Source organism: Paroedura picta, chromosome 1, assembly GCF_049243985.1.
Source record: "Paroedura picta isolate Pp20150507F chromosome 1, Ppicta_v3.0, whole genome shotgun sequence".
NCBI classification, from domain to species: Eukaryota; Metazoa; Chordata; class Lepidosauria; order Squamata; family Gekkonidae; genus Paroedura; species Paroedura picta.
The window spans coordinates 172,830,748-172,850,927 of NC_135369.1; the positions used below are offsets into that span (position 1 = coordinate 172,830,748).

Consider the following 20,180-nt stretch of genomic DNA (forward strand, 5'->3'; position numbering starts at 1 on the left):
CATACAGAATTCAAGGGGTTGGGGCTCAAACACTGTTCCATTGGCAGTCGGCCACCATTTACTCATATCCCACAATAAGTATATAGACCAAAATACTACCATGCATGCGTGTTTCTTTCCCAGGGATATGCAGTCCGCAAGGTTAAGCAAAACAAGAGGCTAATTTTTGTACATGATATTAATGTAATACTGGAGAAAGTAAGGTAGAAGTTACACAGTTTCCTTCAACTGAATTTCTCAACTGTGGTCTTAGTCCCGCAACTGAGATTCTTTGGTTAGTAATTGACCATTCTCAGCATGCTCTGTGGCTTTTCTCCAGTTTTCACTCCCCTCCCCAGCTGACCACTCCCCACAGCTGTTCTTAAAGGGCTGTTTCCCAACTCTCTCCTAAATATTCCATTGGCTCTCATTAGTTGTTCTTACAGAGAGGTGGAACCAAGCCTGTCATACCAGGATTCCAAAAAGTAGCCTGAAATGTTCAGCATAGGTCAGGTATACAAACACGAAGAAGATAGATAGAACTGTTTTTTGTACCCTACTTTTTACTACCCTTCCTCTCTCCACAACAGACACCCTGTGAGGTAGATGAGGCTGAGAGAGCTCTAAGAGAACTGGGAACTGAGACATGCCCAAGGTCACCCAGCTGGCTGCATGGGGAGGAATGAGGAATCAAATCTGGTTCTCCAGATTGGAAATGGCCATTCTTAATCACTACGCCAAGCTGGCTCTTGCGGATTCGGGTGTAACAGCAAAGCGTTGCTTATTGTGCAAACCCAGAACTACTTAACTGTTTGTGCACAAGGAGAAGAGAAAGCATGCAAGCCTAAAGATCTTCCAGGCTTCTTCCCATAGCACCAAACCATGGTTTGTTGTACCAGTGACCAAGCAATGATATTTCAATTTTGCCCTAAATTGTAGCTAATTAGTTTAACATGGGTTTTTCCAGCAGGTTCCAATGTGAAGAGGAAGAGGAGTTGTTTTTTTTATCATCCTGTTTTCCTCTACCTTAAAGAGTCTCAAAGCAGCTTACAATCACTTTCCCTTCCTCTCCTCACAACAAGCACCCTGACTGGTCCAAGGTCACCAGCAGGCTTCATGGGGAAAAGTGGGGAATCTAACACAGTACTTCAGAGGAGAGGCCACTGATCCTAACCACTACACCAGGGGTAGTCAAACTGTGACCCTCCAGGTGTCTGTGGACTACAATTTCCATGAGCCCCCTGCCAGAGAACATCTGGAGGGCCACAGTTCGACTACCCCTGCACTATACCATGCTGGCAATGAAGAGCTACATTTAGTCTTACTCTCAGAGGAAAGCTGGTATTTCCAGTGACAGTACTGGTATGGAAGAAAGCTAGTTAGCACTACTGCTTAACCAGATACAGTTTCTTTGCATAACTAAGGTAACAAGACAAAGAGGCTACTTTGGAACTCGTAATAGTTTGCTTTATTTCAGAAATTAGCACAGGTAATCCAGCACCAAAAGAAAAAGGCGCCAACAAAATGGAAGAGTGGGGGAAGAAGAACACTGCTAAATATTAGCATGACTGTCTCACAATATTTCTGTTAAGGCCTTCGAGGAGGAACTGGTCTCATGGCTTAAGTGCCACTCAGTGCTTAACTCCCACTCAGGGCGGCCGCCTTGCCTGAGTGCCTAATCCTCCAACTGGCTTGCCTGTCTGTCTAGCGGCCAGCCAATTGCCTTCCATTTCCCACCGTTGACCGCCTCCTCCTTCCACTTCCCTCCAGGGCTCAGAGTCTGCAGATCCCTGCTGCATGAGAGCTGCCCCTGCTGGTGAGTTCCCCTCTTGAGGGCCTCCAGCTTGCAGCTTTTCCAGGTCCTGGGGGGGAGGGAAAGGCCCATCAATTGAGTTCTTCCACACACACCCCAATCTAGTGCCCATAGTATTCCTGAATGCAACGGGCTTTGCCCCTAGTTTAATTATAAAGACCATCATAGAGTTTAATGGGTTTAACCATGTCAAATACATGTTAGTTTATGGCCAGCATGGTTCCATTTTAAGCGTGCTGCGTACGGTGCTGCTATCACTGTGTTTCTTTTAATTAGAGGGTCTAATTCTTTTTTTTCCATACAGCTTCAAACACAATTTGACAAGCCCTTTAATTTTTTTAAAATTAATTTTTACCTTTTGATCTGGCAAGCTGAAAAGAAACTCCCTGTCGAAGCGACCAGGCCTCCTGAGTGCTGGATCTATAGAATCAAGTCTGTTTGTAGCACCAATGACAACTATTTCACCTCTGTTGTCCAGACCATCCATGAGAGCAAGCAGGGTAGATACGATAGAGCTAAAACAACATTTTCTAATTAATTTCACTTAGAAATATTAAAACATGCAAATACACCATTTCAAAAAAAACACATCCACGGCAGTGCAGAACGCACACCAGCAATCCCATTACAAACTAATTAGTCCATGCTTATCTAGCCCATTAACACTCAAGATGAGCCCCAAGGAACGCTTGCTGCCAACCTTAAAAGCACTATTACTCATTAGAAGAACTTCAAACGCTGACATCAGCACAAAACTGCTGAACTGATTTGGCACAGCTAGGCCATTATTGAGTTCATCAACTTTACCTATACCCAAAACTCTTTGTTGGTCTCTGAAGTGTTAATGGACTTGCATCTAACTCTTTATCTAGATCTGCGGTTCTCAGCCGCTGTAACGCCGTGACCCCAACTGCAGTAGGTGCGGCGTGCGCACACAGGCACACAACAAACTGGAGGCAGCCTGGACGCAGCCAGTGCCGTGGCTCCGCTGCTGCCGGCCACTGCCACATGCCAGCCGCTGCCGCAGCCACCAACCTGACTACCCCGTGGATGGGGGGGAAGGCACACAACAATATGGAGGCAGCGTGGAGGCGGCCAGTGCTATGGCACCACCACAGCTGGCCCCCGGTCGCCATTGCAGCCACCAACTTGGCAATCTGGTGGAAGGGGCCAGGCGGCCCCAATTGGGGTCAGGACCCCAAGGTTGAGAACTACTGATCTAGATAAACCTTTTTCAACCTTTGATAATTTTTAAGGCTTCGAAGAACCTTGGAAGTGATGTCAGCTGGCTCCGCTTCCCTGCTATGTCCTCTGAAAGTGAAATGTCACTAGAAGTGACATCACCGCCTGTGCTAACAGGCAGGCTTGAAGAGGCCCAAGAGGGGGAGGAGAGACAGGAGGCAGTTTAAGACGGGAACAGGTGTGCAGGCTCTGCCTGCTCCCAGAAACTCAGAACAGAAACTCACGTTCAGGAGGCAGGGAGGGGGAGCAAAGGAAGTGGCCAGTTCCCTAGCTTGTGGCCGAATCCATCAAGAAAGGAGGGGAAAGGCTGCAGATCCCCACTCCTGTGGAACCTTGGGGGCCTGCGGAGCCCTGGTTGGGAATTCATGATCTAGATCATTGCTCAAACATATATGCAAACATACAATGGAGTTGCCTTATATCAACTCATGGAGATCATCACCGTCTACTCTGACTGACAATTGGCCGGTGTCAAGTCTTCCTGTTACACCTGCTACCTGAGGTCCTATGCCTGGAAAAGCCAGTCATTCAATCACTCAACAACCCTCAAATCCCAAACCTTGTTCAAAAACAATACTTTTTTATGCACTCCACAGGCAGAGCTACCTCAGTTGCTGTGCACTGGCTCCAAACTGTAAAACTATATAGTGAGTTTTTTAGTGCAATTTGTTTGATCGTAAACTCCCCCTCCCCATATACAGGAGACCAGATTACATAAAAATGGGCACTATTATATGGTTAAACAGACAACATGTTCAGAAGTGACACATCAGTATTACCTGTGAATCTGGTCTTGTCTGCTTGAGCGGACGGGAGCCAAGCCATCTATTTCATCAAAAAAGATTATGGATGGCCTCATTAGGTATGCCTGGTGAGCAGGAAACAATATTTATCGTAAACATGACACACATTTATTTATACTCCAAATTCTAGGGCTTTTGCAACTTCAGTTACTTAAACATCTTAGAGCAGGGGTAGTCAACCTGTGGTCCTCCAGATGTTCATGGAATACAATTCCCATGAGCCCCTGCCAGCAAAAGCTGGCAGGGGCTCATGGGAATTGTAATCCATGAACATCTGGAAGACCACAGGTTGACTACCCCTGTCTTAGAGCATCTCAAGGTAATTCTGGTCAGGCAAAGTGTTAGTGGTGTTCTGAACACAATACTTGAAAGGTTGACAAATAATACTACTCTGAAATCCCTGTCTAAATCTGTTCTCTGTTCAACCATGGGAAACCTAGGTTCTCGGTTTGAAACCTAGAAACTTTCAGTCAGAGAAACTACATATTTTATTCTGTCCCATAAGATCAGTGCGATTATTAGAGGCTGGAATTTAGGAGGATCATTTTTGAATAGGGAAGTATGGTCTGCTACAAGTAAGGAGCTCCAGGGCCTTTATAAAAACAAGGTCCCTTTCCTTAAGAAAGCTGGTATCAGATAAATACTGCTTAAGGTCACTCAGACAATGAAAGCTGTGACCATTTAGATTAGGGGTAGTCAAAATGCGGCCCTCCAGATGTCCATGGACTACAATTACCAGCGAATGCTGGCAGGGGCTCATGGGAATTGTAGTCCATGGACATCTGGAGGGCCGCAGTTTGACTACTCCTGATTTAGACAAAGCCACTTCCAGTAATTTTTATGACATCTGTATGAATTGGCTTTGTATGAGAAAGAGATAAGTTAAGTTCATGCACTTTCATATGCAGAATTCATAAGCATCTGACAATAAGACTGCATTTTTCAATGGAAGCTTTAGCAGGTCAACTTCAGATTCCTTTATCTCCAATACGCCTTCTCCAAGCTTTATCTATTAATTTCTGGCTTTTGGGATGATTGTTAAAAAACTTGGAAACCCGGTTTTTCTTTCAACTACCCGCTGATTTTCCATTGTGCTTGTGTAAACCTTGTTATGTCCTTAAATGTCTGTAAGCCGCCAGGTCTATGATAGAGACCAGTGTGACAAGGAAGATCTGATAGGATCCAATTCTAGGGGAACCCAGTGTGGTTGACCCCATCCGGCCTTCATTGTATCCAATGGAATGAGACTAGAGAACCTAAATTCCTACCATTAGAACCAAATCAGACGATTCATACAGCACAGATCAGCCCGAATCAGGTCTATTCAAACCCAAAACAGTCCTGATTTTTTTTCTTTTTGCACATGCCTGCTCGAAACTGCCCAGAGCCATATGGAACGGTGGTATAAAAATGTAAATAAATAAAATAAATACTCTCCCAAGGCTGAACTGACAAGATTCAAAAAGTCAAAGTTATGGCTCAAAAGGACTACATTTCTTTGAATTGCTATTACAACCTATTCCTTTCCAAGTAGGCACAAGCATTCGTGTAGAACAACACTGGAGAAGGCCTTGCCCTCTATGCCCTGTTGTTGACCCTCCAGAGCAGGGGTAGTCAAATTGCGGACCTCCAGATGTCCATGGACTACAATTCCCAGGAGCCCCTGCCAGCGAATGCTGGCAGGGGCTCCTGGGAATTGTAGTCCATGAACATCTAGAGGGCCGCAGTTTGACTACCCCTGCTCCAGAGTAACTGGTTGGCCGCTATGTCAGACAGAAAGCTGAACCAGAGGGACCCAGTGGCCCAATCCAGCAGGGCTTTTCTTATGTCTTTTTGAAAAGTATCTCTAACCTAATTGCAGAGACATAAAAACAGTAAATGACACCACCTTTATTCCACAAAGACTGCCGCATTAACCAAAAGGTACTTCATTTTCATTTCAGTAACACCTTCACAGAAATTAGCTTATTAACAAGCTACTAAGACCTTTTTCTCCTTCTGAATACACCTGACTGGAAATGAGGCCCCATGTATACTTCACCTATTAATTTATATCTCTATCACATTCATCATGGACAGGCAGAGGACCAGTGACAATCTGCCTCTTTTCACAAAAGCACATGCTCCCTTCAGTTTAAGGGTCAACGAACTCACAAAAGCCCCACTGCACAACGTAATGCGAGTCTGCAAAATTTATTGCTAGGTGATTCCAACTTTATTACAGAGCGAACATTCACAAGGACATCCCCCACTCTTGGTTCCCAGTCTGTCTGCAGAATGGAACAGCCACAAGAAAAGGAGAGATCATTTCAGACCTATTGGGATCAAAATACAGCATCTCTTTTTATGGCATAGCAGTTGTGCCTGCTCTCAGGAAGCAATGCATTGCACAAATAAAATGAAGCACCCATGCAAAAATATAGGCACCTTTCTTCCACAACACTCCCCACTATCATCTGCTAGCCCCGAAAGATGGGTCCATCTTCATCAGGACCAAAACAGCCCTTGCATGTAAACTGGATAATCTAATAATGGGGCATCCCATTTCCGACATAGATGACATTGCACACAAAAAAGTAGAATGTGTTTGGAAGCTACAAAATCAATCAAGCACAGTAGCTCTCTTGTACATTCTCAGTCTCACTCTTCTAACAAAGCTCCAAGAAAAATTTGCCATCGCATCTTCTGATAAACATGCATCTCTACAAATACCTTAAACTTATTCTGATGCAAAAACACTAACATTCCTTCTTAAACATCCCTCCAGAACGGAGATCCAGATTTTCTAGAGATGCCACTCAGTTCCATTCGTATGGACTCTGTGCAATTAAATGCTGATATAATGGTACTAGAATGGCACCAGACCTCACGCTTTGGGGAGACGACAACCACAACACATAACAAAACCAAGCCATAGTGTGTACCAGTCTTCATGATTTTCATGACTATCTACAGTCTCTATTTCTGTTCTGTTCTCTATACTTTTTTAAAAAAAGAACTGTCCTTATTCTGAATGGGTGAAGATTCTGACCCCCTTCCATCCCTCACCTGCCCCCCACCCCCCAAGCACTGCAAGGAGGAGGGCATTTGCAACCAGTACTGAAAGACTTGATTCCCCTCCCTGTTCACAGTCAGCCCCAAAAGAAACTACCAAATATTAATCTAGAGTACTAACTTGATCAAACAGGAGTCGGAGTTGCCGTTCAGATTCACCAACCCATTTGCTGAGACAGTCTGCTCCTTTCCGCATAAAGAACGCAACCTTTCTCTCTCCTTGGGTGCATTCGTTGGCCAGAGCTCTAGCTACCAAAGTTTTACCTGTTCCAGGAGGACCATAAAACAAACAGCCCCTGAAGACAAATGAACAAACATTGTAATCATCGTCTATGTGTGTCCTCTTTGATATTTATATTTTCTACCCGCTGAGAGAAAATGATCTTCTCAAAAGGCTTTGGAAAAAAACAAATTCTACTGCAAAGGAAAACTTTTTCAGAAAGTTGCAAATTCTCTTGATTCCAAACCATTTAACGGTATAATGGAACACAAATCAAAAGCATGTTTTCCACGTGTTTTACTCTTGCTCTTGCTAGCATGTTTTACTCTTGCTAGCACCTCATTTATTAGGTCTGTTTGTTGTTTTGCACTATAATAGGACTGTAAGTTAAAAACACCATCAGATTATTACCCAAATATTGCTTGCAGAGATATAAATTATGTTACTTTGCATTAAGGTAAAGGTACCACAAGAGCCTCTTGTGGCGCAGGGTGTTAAGGCAGCAGAAATGCTGTCTAAAGCTGTCTGCCCATGAGGCTGGGAGTTCAATCCCAGCAGCCGGCTCAAGATTGACTCACCCTTCCATCCTTCCGAGGTCGGTAAAATGAGTACCCAGCTGGCTGGGGGGTAAACAGTAATGACTGGGGAAGGCACTGGCAAACCACCCCGTATTGAGTCTGCCAAGAAAACGCTAGAGGGCGTCACCCCAAGGGTCAGACATGACCTGGTGCTTGCACAGGGGATACCTTTACCTTTACTTTAAAGGTATTGCCTGTGCAAGCACTGGGTCATGTCTGACCCTTGGGGTGACACCCTCTAATGTTTTCTTGGCAGACTCAATACAGGGTGGTTTGTAAAATAAGAAATGCAAGCAGCCCAATTCAGAATTCTTTCACAATAGAAAAAAAATTGGTTCCTGAGTTTTCAGTCTCAAGTACTAAGTCAATCTGACCCTTGGGGTAACGTCCTCTAGTGTTTTCTTGGCAGACTCAATACGGGGTGTTTTGCCATTCCTTTCCCCAGTCATTACCGTTCACCCCCCAGCAAGCTGGGTACTCATTTTACTGACCTCGGAAGGATGGAAGGCTGAGTCAACCTTGAGCTGGCTGCTGGGATCGAACTCCCAGCCTCAAGGGCAGAGCTTTCAGACTGCATGTCTGCTGCCTTACCACTGTAATGCAAAGTAAGAGGCTCTTACTTTGCATTAGAAGATTAAAATATCTCAACTTTTCCAACTGCTATAAAAATGTGCCTTCACTTCACTAAAATGGAGGGGGAAGGGGGTGTTTGTCAACAAATGCATGACCATAAAAAGACTGGCAGGTCTGACCTGAACCATTTTGCTTCTAATTTTAAAAAAGGGTGGGAGGAGTACTTGTCCTGGGTATCTCCCACCTATACAAACTTGTCATGTCACCCAAATATCTAGTGCTTCTTAACAATTTCTTGAAGTTCTTTTAAAGGTTCGGAATAACCGAATAAAAATCTCTTCTATACTGTTTTATTTGCATCAGTCTTTTTTATTAAGCAAAATTCAATAGCTATCTTCCAAAGTCAGAAGAATTAATCCAAAATGTTATTCTGCCTTTATATCACACCTAAAACACTTATCCTTCACAAAGAACCCAACGTCTGCACGCAGAGGGATGAAACAAGTGCTCTATTCCTGCTGTTTATGGCTTTTCTTTCTTCCCTATCCTTCGCAATGAGAACTCTTGAGTGGCCAGCCTTCCACGGCTCCCACAAAGAATGGGCGATGACACATGCATTGTGCAAGCTAGTCTTGTAACCACTGTCTGGGTTCATTTTGCCTTCAGGCTCAAAGCTGTGTGAGGGCTCATAGGCTGCATGTGGCAAAGAAACAGACCTTTGCTGATTTCTGCTTTATAAAACAAGCTCTGGGGAAAAAATACACTACAAATAAATTACATATGATGAAAGACACCTACCTCGGAGGCTGAATTTTGAATTTTTCAAAGATTTCAGGATACAAAAGAGGAAATATAACCATTTCCTTAAGTGCATGAATGTGATTGCTCAATCCACCTATGCTGTCAAAGCGCACCTAGGGAGAAGGAAACAAGTTTTGCTCTACTGGTTTCGCATTAAACTGGCAATGGGGCCGAGACCGAACTCAAAACCAGGCTTGAGTCATCAGATATTGGGCTTAAAGAACTGTAAAGTCAAATCTCATTGCATCCTTTGTCCGTTTTGTGTTACTGTGTCTTCAAAACAACTTGCAAAAAAGTTACTCAATCTGATCTAACACCTGCAATTAATAATGCACACACAGCAGTTGGGAAGCGCTCATTTAATTAATACTTATATAACTTAAATGTATTGGTTGCCTAAGCTTCGGTTGTACAATAAGCTACCTCACTTCCCTTCAGCAGGTGCACAGATAGAGATAAAATGAACATACTGATTTGTCGAGAATCATTGGGTCTACATCAGCCAAGCTTGCGCCGACTTTCACTCGCTCGCGAAGGATTCCGCTGGCCAGGTCTTCAGCTCTGAAGTTCATAGGCAGACACCTGCTCGAGACAAAACCCAAATAAGGCTGAATGTGCTTTGATGCTGAATTAGGCTACAATTCAAGGAAGTTATACACATTCACAGAGAATGCCATGTACCCAATCGCACAAATTTCAGTGCCTGAATGACACATGAGACTTTGATGGAGGGAAGCAACTGCTGTAGCTTCCCCACTCCCAATTTACTCCCCACTGTATCTTTCTGAGGTCTACTGACCTCTAGGAACAAAAGGGACCACTGGATATTTACCGTGAAGGGAGAGAGGAGGATATCTTGAAAGGTGATTCCCACTTGTCTAATCAGGGAGGCAGGAACATTTTTTTTTTACTTCCTGTCTCTTGCCTGTGGGAGTCACCCTTTCCAGTTTTGGCAACCCTGAAAACAGATCTTTAACACTATTTCGCTCCCTTATATATTTGGGAAACAGCCTCCTGGGAGGAGACTGTCCAGGGCCCTGTTTGTCCAGGTCTACCCTGATTGGCCCTCCCCCCCTACAGCTCCCCCCCTCCCTCCTTGCCTGCTAAAAGCCTTGTGGCTGCGGCCTCCATTGTTGCCCATGAGGAGAGAGGCAGCGACAAGGCTTTGCAGCCCGCAGGTACACTCCTGCTGCGAGGGAGCTGGGGGGGGGAGTTTGTGGCCTCCTTGCGTGCCACAAAACCCTGTCGCTGCTGGCGGGGGGGTTAGCTTTCCACTCCCTTTGCCCACAAAGCGCAGAGCCACAACCACCCTCTCACACTCTCCTGCCTGCTGCCCCTTTTAAAGCCCATTTTTAAAATGGGCTTTGATACTAGTAACCTATAATGTCAATTCCACTAAATAACAAGCTTGATAATGACTTTGGGAGAGACAAGATGTCCTCCTTTCCTCACGGAAGGATGTTTCACATTAAGTATCCAATGGTCTACTCTCCTTCTAAGATAGAGGATATCTTGAGAGGATCTCCCAGAACAGTGTCCTCAGTTTTTGGGATGGATCATTGTCATCTTCGTTTAGGATGTAGCACTGTTCTGCCAAAGGCAGCATCTGACAAACTGTAAGTATTGTAGTGCCTAATAAATGTGGAGGCTGTTGCTTGCAAACTTTGACTACTGTCTGCCTTGTTAGTGTGGCATTCTTGGTGGCATTTCTGACAGAATGGCTTGTCAATCCAGCCGGAATAGGAAGCTGGTGGATTTTACAGGCCTCTACTATGAACATTCTGAGTATGCTACCTATGGCCGACATATACCACCTTTCTCTTCTGTTAGTCAGAGATATGGACAAGAATGTGTTGGTTCTTCTAATGTGGCTGGTTCAAGAAACTGATGTCTTGAGAGCTTTTCTGACGTTGAGGGCTTGACAAGTCTTTTTCCTTTGATGCTTTGGATTCGGAAGAAGGATGGAAGAGCTATTTTGAGATCTAGAGAGAGCAAAACTTACTCTGGACATGAAGAATCCGGTCTTAGTACCACCTTGCCCTTGTGAAATATTCAAACTTCACGATTAAGCAACCCTAGATCAGAGAGTCTTCTGGTGGATGTGACAGTCATAAGAAGAGGCATCTTTGTACTCAGCCATTTCAATGAGACTTCCCTGAGTAGCTCCAACAGAAGTTTGGTAAGTGCCAAGAGAACTGTATGTAGCTTCCATGTAGGTAACCTGTGTTGGGTCTCTCAAAGCCGCAGCTCAAAGGAAATGTCTTATATGAGGATGTCACAAAATACCTGTTTCAAACATGTGACCAAGGCCACAGCCCACTCATTTGAGAGTGGGAGCTTTTAGCCCTGTCGTGATTCCTTCTTACAGGGATGCCAACTTTGTGTTAAACAGTGGTTTCAGTGGATAAAACATTTTCCACAATGAGTTATAAATTCTATTTACTGATTGTCTTTGGGAAGCCATAAGAGTCTCTGTGACATCAGTGTCCTTCCCTACACAGAAGAAGTTGCTCCTCTCACTCCCCATGTGGCCAAGTGCAGCTATCCTGGTTGTGGATGCCAGATGGGTCCTTGACATAGCATGTCCAGTGACACTGGTAACTTCCATGGAGGTGCTGTCGACATTTCCTAAAGCATTGGTTCTCAACCGGGGGGTTGGGACCCCTTTGGGGGTCGAATGACCCTTTCACAGGGATTGTTTCTGGACAAGCAGCTTGGCCGGGGCAGCACCATCCACACAATAGCCTTGTGCAGTAGTGTTTGTCTGTCTGGAGCAGCAGAAAAGAGCGAGATCAGCATGGTGGGACAAGAGGCAGAACTGAACTGAGAAACCCCGGGGAAAAAAAACAGTTTATATACAATCATGAACAATGGATCTTCACACCATTGGTCAGTTTCGGTTTAATTTCTGTGAAAGGACACTTGCATAATTTTATGGTTGGGGGGTCACCACAACATGAGGAACTGTATTAGAGGGTCACGGCATTAGGAAGGTTGAGAACCCTAGAGGGCTGAGACCATGGTCTGTGTGGCCAGAACAGGTCCACTCGAATGATATTTATTATTTGTTCTTTGATCTTCCTGACTATCTTGGGAATTGACTGATTCCAGTTCAATCTCCCTGGATTCTGGCAAAGGAAGGACCTCCATATATTCATCTATTCAAGCGTCTCGGTGTCTTCAGTAATGCCTTCTAGCTGTCTCTGGTTTCCACCAGGATTTTGCCCAGGCAGTCCCCAAATAATCAGTCCCCCTGCAAACAGAATGTCATCACAACAGCCTTTGAATGGAAGTCAATATGCCACACCCAGAGATTCTTTTTGCTGCAGCAGCTGAAGACATGGCGCTGTGTGAAAATATTAATGAGACCAACATCACATTTGCCGTGAAGGAGATGGCCTTCAGAATTCTATTGGCCCCTTCCCTGATCCACCCACTGGACTCTGGCAGAAGTTGGGAGTATTTTCCTTGTCCAGATGACAGCGCCCTGCATACAGTGCACGCAGATGCAGACTTTTGACTGCCATAGCCACAGCATCATGAGTTTTCCACAGTGTGAAATCTGCCTTTTAAAAATCTAGGCTATCACCAACGATGCTTTGATCATGTTCTTAAAATCAGTCCAAAGGACTGCAAGTGTTGTAAAAGGAGAATCCAACAGTGGAACCAGCAAGAACTGATCAGCAATGGTAAGCGTGAAAGTTTTGATAAATGTTGAGTACTGCCTACTTGCTAAAGGCTTGACACATTTGTATTTTAGTTTCTGGGAATGTAAATGCTCTTTCAGTGCTGTCTGTTCTGAAAGGGGGGGGGGAAATCTTTCTTTCCCCTGGCTCCTGTTTTCTGATTAGGGCATGCAAAAAAAATTTCCTCACCTGCCGGGGACACTCTTAGTGCTCTAGTACAGCGGTCCACAACCTTTTTCAAGTTGTGGCCCACTGCCAAGGGGTGGGGGGAGAGGGCGACCCGGGGGCCAGCGCATGCACATTTACACCCAGCGGGGGTCGCAAACGTGCATGCGTGACAGTTTCATGCATGCATGCCCTCCCGGCGGGGGGCGCAAACGCGCATGTGTGGTGGCTCTGCAAATGCGTGCATGCACGAAACTGCTGCACGTACGTGTCTGCACTACTGCTGGGCGCAAATGCACATGCTTAGCTGGTCCGCGTATGCGCCGCCAGTGTGCCGGCGGCTGTGCTTCCCTCTCCCCCCCCCTCCTGCAGCAAGAAGCTTGCCGGGCCACAAGCTAACCGGCTACTTCGGCAGCCAATTTGCTCGCTGCCTGGCGAGTTTCTGGCTGTGGGGGTGGGGTGGGGTGGGGCGGGGAGAGGGAGCAGCGGCCCGCTGCCGAAGCTCTCACAGGCTGACAACGGGCTGCTAACCGGGGGTTGGGGACCACTGCTCTAATACAGTAAGTTTTGACAGGAGGTACTGGTACTCCTCAACCTTAAAGAATCTTTTTTTTTTTTTGGTACAGGTATTTCAATATCATCCTTTTGATTATCTAATAGAAACTCTCTCTTCTCTGCTATCAGATTCAGAGGCAGAAGAAGAATCCAGGTCTCAGCCCAATGTATTTCTTCCCCTTTTTCTAATACAGGATTCCTTCCGGGCTATGTTAGTAGGCCGGTATGCACCTCTTCTCTTGGATTTCTCTCTGTGTTCTCTTGGGAAAGAGTATGGCTAAAACTTCTCTGTCTTTGGCTTCCCTTAGGCACCCCATCACTAAGGCAGTAACTCTGAATCTCCTTCCTAAGGGTCTGTCTAATTATAGAGATGAACTCGGGGAAAGATGGAAAAAACTGAGTGTGCTTACTTTACTTGTCGTCTGTCCACTGATGTCATTACCATCTAAGTGGGTGCTTTGTTCTTACAGATTAAGCAGTGAATTCCCTGGATCTCCACTCCAAAATGTTGTAATGTGACCGAACAATCAGGCTCCACATCTTCTGACTTGCCATCTGTTCCACTTAATGTTTCTGGTAAGGGCTTGGAGGAGGAGTTGGTCTCATGGCTTTAGTGCATTTCAGCACTTAACACCCACTGAGCGTGGCTGTTCCACCCCTGAGTGCCTCCTCCTCCTCCAACCAGCTTGCCTATCTGTCTAGCCAGCCAATCGCCTTCCTTCCCCCACCCGACCACCCCCTCCTCCTTCCACTTCCCTCTGAGGCTTGGAGGCTGCAGATCCCTGCCGTGTGATTGCTGCCCCTGCCTGTGAGTTCCCTAACAGCTGCCTCTAGCCTTCCCAGGTCCTGGGGAAAGGGGGAAGATGTCCACAGAGTTATCCCACCACCACCCTAATCTAGCTCCAGTGGTATTCCTGAATGCAACACACTTTGACCCTAGTGACTGAATAAGAGCTGCCTCTGAGAAGTGTTTGTGGCTGTGTAAAATGTGCGCAGTCATTAGCCAAAAGGCTTGGAGCAGCTTTGGGCCCCAGTGTGTTCTTAACTAATCAGTGTTTTTTCACATGCTTTTCCTCTCTCACAATAAGGGGTTGGCTGCAACCGCTGAGGCAAGCCAACCAAGGGCCTTGCCAGTTTCCCCAGCAGTCTATTTTGTGCCTGATGTTAAGGAGGGGCTGGTTTCTCTCTTGGATAGAAATCCACTGCTGCCATCCTTTGGCACCATAATTGGAGCAGCTGGTCAGTCTTGCTCTCTGCTGCTACCACAAAAAAGCCACAGTTGCTACAATGAACCTAACAGCAGCTCTTTGCTGCTCTCCCGGAAATTGGGAGAGGGAAGAGGTCATAGAGGAGGAAGACAGGATAGAGTAGAAAAAACTCAGCAGTAGAGTAAAATAAGATTTTAGCAAAGAAAAAAGTGAAGTTTGTTTGTCAGCTACTCTCCCTGTTGATACAGGAAAGGAACAAGAGGGTGACTGACAGACATGAGACAGGAAGTCCAAAAACAAAAATGTTACTGCCTCCTTTATTGGACTGTGGGAATCACCCTTCAAGATGTCCTCCGCCAGAGAGAGAACTGAGAAAAGGGAAATGCATTCGACTCCCCAAAGAAATCATGGCTTACAATCGTGCCGTAGACCAGTGGTCCCCAACCTTTTTTATCACCGGGGACCGGTCAACACTTGACAATTTTACTGAGACCCAGGGGTGGGTAGTCTTTGGCCGAGGGACGTCGCTGCTGCCTGAGCCTCTGCTCTGCTTGCTTTCCTGCCAGTGCCCCTGACTTCCCGCCACCCGCTGGGAGGCGTTGACAGCAGCAGCTGCACAGTGGCAATCTGAGAGGGAGCCCCAGCCATGGTGGACATGGGAGAGCACCAAAGATGAGCCGGTGGCAGAGTGGCAGGGCAGCCCCCGAGGCAGCAGCCAGGAAGGAGGACAAGGAGGAGCTGCGGCCCGGTACCGACTGATCCACGGATCAGGACTGGTCCCCAGACCGGGGGTTGGGGACCACTGCCGTAGACTACACTGGGAGGGAGAAATAGGAAAGTCCTGCTCCGCAAAATCCACAGGTGGCTGGGTCCAGCCCTTTATTTCCAGATGAGTTTTCATGGGTCACAATTTAACCTGGTATAATGCTGAGACCTGTGGCAGACATTACGGACTTTGACGGACCAGCAGTCTGACTCAGTAGGCCACTTTACACATCAGAAAGAAAATCCGTGTCTTATTCTTAAAGTTCCTGGTCAGGCTCAATATTACTGAGCTAGATAGCCCAATGGTCTGACTCAATATAAAGAGACAGCTTTGCAGATCATTACAAATGAAAAAAACGAGACCAGTCAAACTTACAGAATCTATTCCTTCCCCCAGTTGTTTTTCCAAGTTAATTCTGAAAGCAGCAGAAATTTTCGTACCTGTTCCTTGCTCTTGCCATGCTCTTTGATTTTCTTCTTTCAAAGCGTTCTTCATCTGATGAGGTTGTATCACTGCTATGAATGGCATGCTTTTTTCTCCTATGGAAACAAACAAAAAAAAAACCAATTTGGTGAGGAACAGCATGTACTCTCTTGTCCCTGGCTAACAAGTAAATGGCAGTAAAACACTCAAATCTTAAGATTATGCTGTCTTCGGTTTCATAAAGAGCTCATGCAGCCGGTAGCATGCAAAAAATCTTGCCTCCCTACTTTTGCTTTTGAAGAAGCCCGATAGCCCAAAGAACACATACACGAGAAGGAAAATATGCGACGCACAACAGTGGGCAAAACCAAAAAAGGATTCTCAGCATTACCATCATGTAATAAAACATTCACCCTCTTTATATGTAACTAACAAAATAAAAGCATCAAAGTGCATCTGCTTTCACAATTGCTTAACCAAGCACTTTTCTAAGCAAGAAATTCTTTCTTAAACCCCCCAAACTAAGAAAATTTATACAGAAAATATGTCATTTACCTGATATGGCTTCTTCTAGCAGGAGACCTATGAATGTCAAACAATGCATTTTCCCTTTTCTTCTGGTGAGCTGGCACTGAATAACGCAAGATTTACAAAACTGTTTTACAATATACTGGAGAATTTCACACAGCAGCCTGGTAGCAATGTATTAAGTAACACGATAAAATTCACAAGCCAGGTATTTATATAAGCAAGTCAAGCTCCAGTATCTTCCTCTTATCTGCGGTCTCCTGTTACGTCAAGAGCCTATGATTTCTAAATGTATGCCATATCCATGGGATTGCACCCGAAATATTTACACAGTGAAATACATGCATCCTAGCCTTAGGCCACCACAGATAATCTTGCAGAGAACTATGAGGTAAAGTGAATGAGATCTAAGTTCTCCACAGTGGAAAAAGGTAGGACTCATGTCAGCCCAAAACCATCTCCTCATCCCAATGCTAAGACAGGTATCATCAAACCAGAAGCAGCCAAAGACATCTCACCTGTGTGGTTTTCACTGAACAAGTCACAACTCCACAGAGGTGACTAACAGAATCCCACCCACTGTACACTCCCCAAGGCATACAGCTGAAGAAACACTGACATTAGCATTATTGTTCTAACCAGATGAAGGGTGGGGTAGTTAAGGTTCCTCTGCTGCTGAATCCACAGACAACTATCTGTGATACAAGTCAACTCGCAAAACAGAGAGTTGGGAGGTGGCCCTCGAAAAGGCACTGGTAAAACTAAGCTGACCAAACGTCAGAAATGCAGCTATAACAAGCTATATTGAAGAAAAAATTCAGCTCTTTCTTACCTATGGGAGGTGCCTGATATCTTTCCACTGTTTTTCTTTGTCTCAGATTATAGGGACGATCATTTTCTTCTCCCTCTGCCTCCTCTGCTTCAATATCTCCATCTTCTTCTTGCGATTCTAGAAAGAACCACAGGAAACACCAAACAATTTTAAAGACACCTCTCGTGTTGCGTCTTTTTCAAGTCTCCTAATTTTATAGGGCATAGGGCAGGGTAGCCCAATCGGGACAGATCTCAGAAGCTAAGAAACTCAGACCCAGTTGGTACTTTGATAAAAGACCACCAAGTCCAGGGTTACTTTGCAGAGACAGGCAATGGCAAACCACCTCTGTTCATCTCATGCCTTGAAAACCCTGTGGGATCGCCATTGGTCAGCTGTTACTTGACAGCACTTCTCATTACAATTTTATAAACAATTTGCTTTTATAGAATTGTAATACTCTAGCTCAGGTCTTCTCAATCAGGGTTTTCTGAAAGCCTGGAGTTTCTTGACAGCCCTGGAAGGATTTCCCAAATGGATGGGAATGAATTAATTTTTTTAATATTTTTTTATTGTTAAGTATTTATCAGGTGATATGACCATGTCAACCCACCTACCCCTCCCAAAATGGCCTGTGATGGGCCTGGAGGGGGAAGGAAGGGGAAGGGACATCACTTCTGGGGTTTCTTGAAGCCTGAAGAATATTTCAGGGGTTTGTCAATGGTAAAAAAGTCAATGGTAAAAAAGTCAATGGTAAAAAAGTCAATGGTAAAAAAGTCAATGGTAAAAAAGTTGAGAAAGGCTGATCTATTTTAAACAATATTCTGCTTAATCTACCAGGGTAATTTTTTTTGCAGTGGGTGATAATAGGATTTAAAATCAACTGGAGAAAGCAACGAGCTTTCGGACATTAATGGAATGCTGATGCAACAAGGATATAATTTAATTTCTTGGGGAATGAAATTTCTGTGTTGGAGTATGTCCGGAGGAGGGCAACAAAGATGGAGACCAAAACGTATAAAGAAAGGTTGGGGGAGCTTGGGCTGTTTAGCCTGGAGAGGAGACGACTGAGCGGGGATCTGATAACCATCTTCAAGTATTTCAAAAGCTGCCATATAGAGTAGCGATCCCCAACCTGTGGGCCGCGGACCACGTGTGGTCCTTCGACTAATTGGAGGTATGCCCCGAAGGACACTTTCTCCCCCACCCCGGCCCTTTACTTCACCCCCCCCCAGCCCTTTACAACACACTTCATTGTTGTGGCATGTCTGTATCTTATTTTGAAGGGATGTTTAAACATTACCATAGCGATCAGAGAGCGCTAGGGCAGTGGTTGAGAGTAGGTGGGCCTTTTACTGGGCCTCAGTAAAAGGCATTGAGTGGTCCCCGGTGAGTGGTCCCCAGCGTTGAGTGGTCCCCAGTGATAAAAAGGTTGGGGACCACTGATATAGAGGATGGAGCAAAGTTGTTCTCTCTTGTCCCAGATCAGAGGGACAGATGGGATTAAATTAATTCAAATGAAATTCCAGTCAGAGCAGTTTCTCAGTGTAACAGGCTTCCTCAGGAGGTGGTGGGTTCTCCATCTTTGAAATTTTTTTTACAGAGGTTGGATAGCCATCTGACGGAGAGGCTGATTCTGTGAAGGTTCAAGGGGTGGCAGGTTACAGTGGATGAGCGATGGGCTTGTGAGTGTTCTGCAGAGTGCAGTGGGTTGGACTAGATGACCCAGGAGGTCCCTTCCAACTCTATGATTCGATGCTTCTATCTATGACATAATTTAGCACACGTATATTGCCTTTTTTGCACAGCCACTTTCAATAGCGTATACCGAAACTAGCTAACCTCTGTCGTCATTACCTTCTTCTTCCCCTTCAGTGGAAACTTCATGGTGGTTCTGGATTCCATAGCTGTTTCTCCTCAATGATTTCCTCCTCCTCTTTACACGGGAATACATATCCATGTTTTCCTAGAATAAGCATAACCTGCATTATGTTCAACAATCTGAATGACCTACAATAGAATGCATAGAGAGCCAGTTTGGTGTAGTGGTTAGGAGTGCGGACTTCTAATCTGGCATGCCAGGTTTGATTCTGCGCTCCCCCACATGCAACCAGCTGGGTGACCTTGGGCTCGCCACGCCACTGATAAAACTGTTCTGACCGAGCAGTGATATCAGCGCTCTCTCAGCCTCACCCACCTCACAGGGTGTCTGTTGTGGGGAGAGGAATGGGAAGGCGACTGTAAGCCGCTTTGAGCCTCCTTCGGGTAGGGAAAAGCAGCATATAAGTACCAACTCTTCTCCTTCTAGTATTTTCCAAGACACAAAGCTCACTGGAGAAGATCTTAGTGAAAAGGGGAGGGGTAGATAAAAGAGAAAAGTGTTTCTAAAACCACAGGGAAAATATTTGCAATTAGGGTTGTGCCAAAGCACCCGTGTTCCCACCCGTCTCAGCCAGTGCCTCGCCGTGGGGGGGAAGGCACGGGCGCCGGTGTGCCAGTAGACGCTTACACACGGGGACGGTGCTGGCTGCAGCAGGCAGGAACGGCCGCTTTAGTGGCCAAATCACACAACCCCAAATTGCAATATTGCATATTTTTTGCCGGCAGGCCTTATGTTTGCAACCAACACAAAGTAAATGGTAGTCAACCAAACTATTTAGAATCTTTACATATAAAGCTCCTGACACACAAGAAATGCACTCTTTATGCAGAATAAGACAATAGCTGAGAGAGATGGTCCTAGACAATATATATCTTAGAAGGTGGGCTACACCAAACAGATTTCCCTTGACCACCCAGCAAAACTTTAGGATTTGTTTTTAGATAAGACTGCATTGTAAATTATATATTGACCAACTGAGGAAGACCCATGTGGGTCGAAACGAGCTTGGTCTGTTCATGTGCAGTTAGATATGTCTGTTTAGTTTTTACTTTGTTTGAAAAATAATATTGGTGCACTTTTAATAAATATTTGT

At 45.3% G+C, this 20,180-nt stretch overlaps 1 protein-coding gene across 4 annotated transcripts in view; it reads right to left on the minus strand.

Annotated features, from left to right (window-relative positions):
• The window catches only part of ATAD2B (ATPase family AAA domain containing 2B), a 105,883-nt gene that overhangs the window by 64,154 nt on the left and 21,549 nt on the right, over window positions 1–20,180 (minus strand). For 2 of the 4 annotated variants that reach the window (XM_077311782.1, XM_077311799.1), the window contains exons 6-14: window positions 19,048–19,171; window positions 17,227–17,343; window positions 16,422–16,497; window positions 15,884–15,982; window positions 9,534–9,645; window positions 9,061–9,176; window positions 7,013–7,187; window positions 3,814–3,902; window positions 2,148–2,307 (exon numbers count right to left, since the gene is read on the minus strand). In XM_077311782.1, coding sequence (XP_077167897.1) covers window positions 2,148–2,307; window positions 3,814–3,902; window positions 7,013–7,187; window positions 9,061–9,176; window positions 9,534–9,645; window positions 15,884–15,982; window positions 16,422–16,497; window positions 17,227–17,343; window positions 19,048–19,171 — 1,068 coding nt within the window. The remainder of the gene's footprint in view (window positions 1–2,147; window positions 2,308–3,813; window positions 3,903–7,012; window positions 7,188–9,060; window positions 9,177–9,533; window positions 9,646–15,883; window positions 15,983–16,421; window positions 16,498–17,226; window positions 17,344–19,047; window positions 19,172–20,180) is intronic. The other 2 variants (XM_077311791.1, XM_077311808.1) reach the window with 1 other exon arrangement.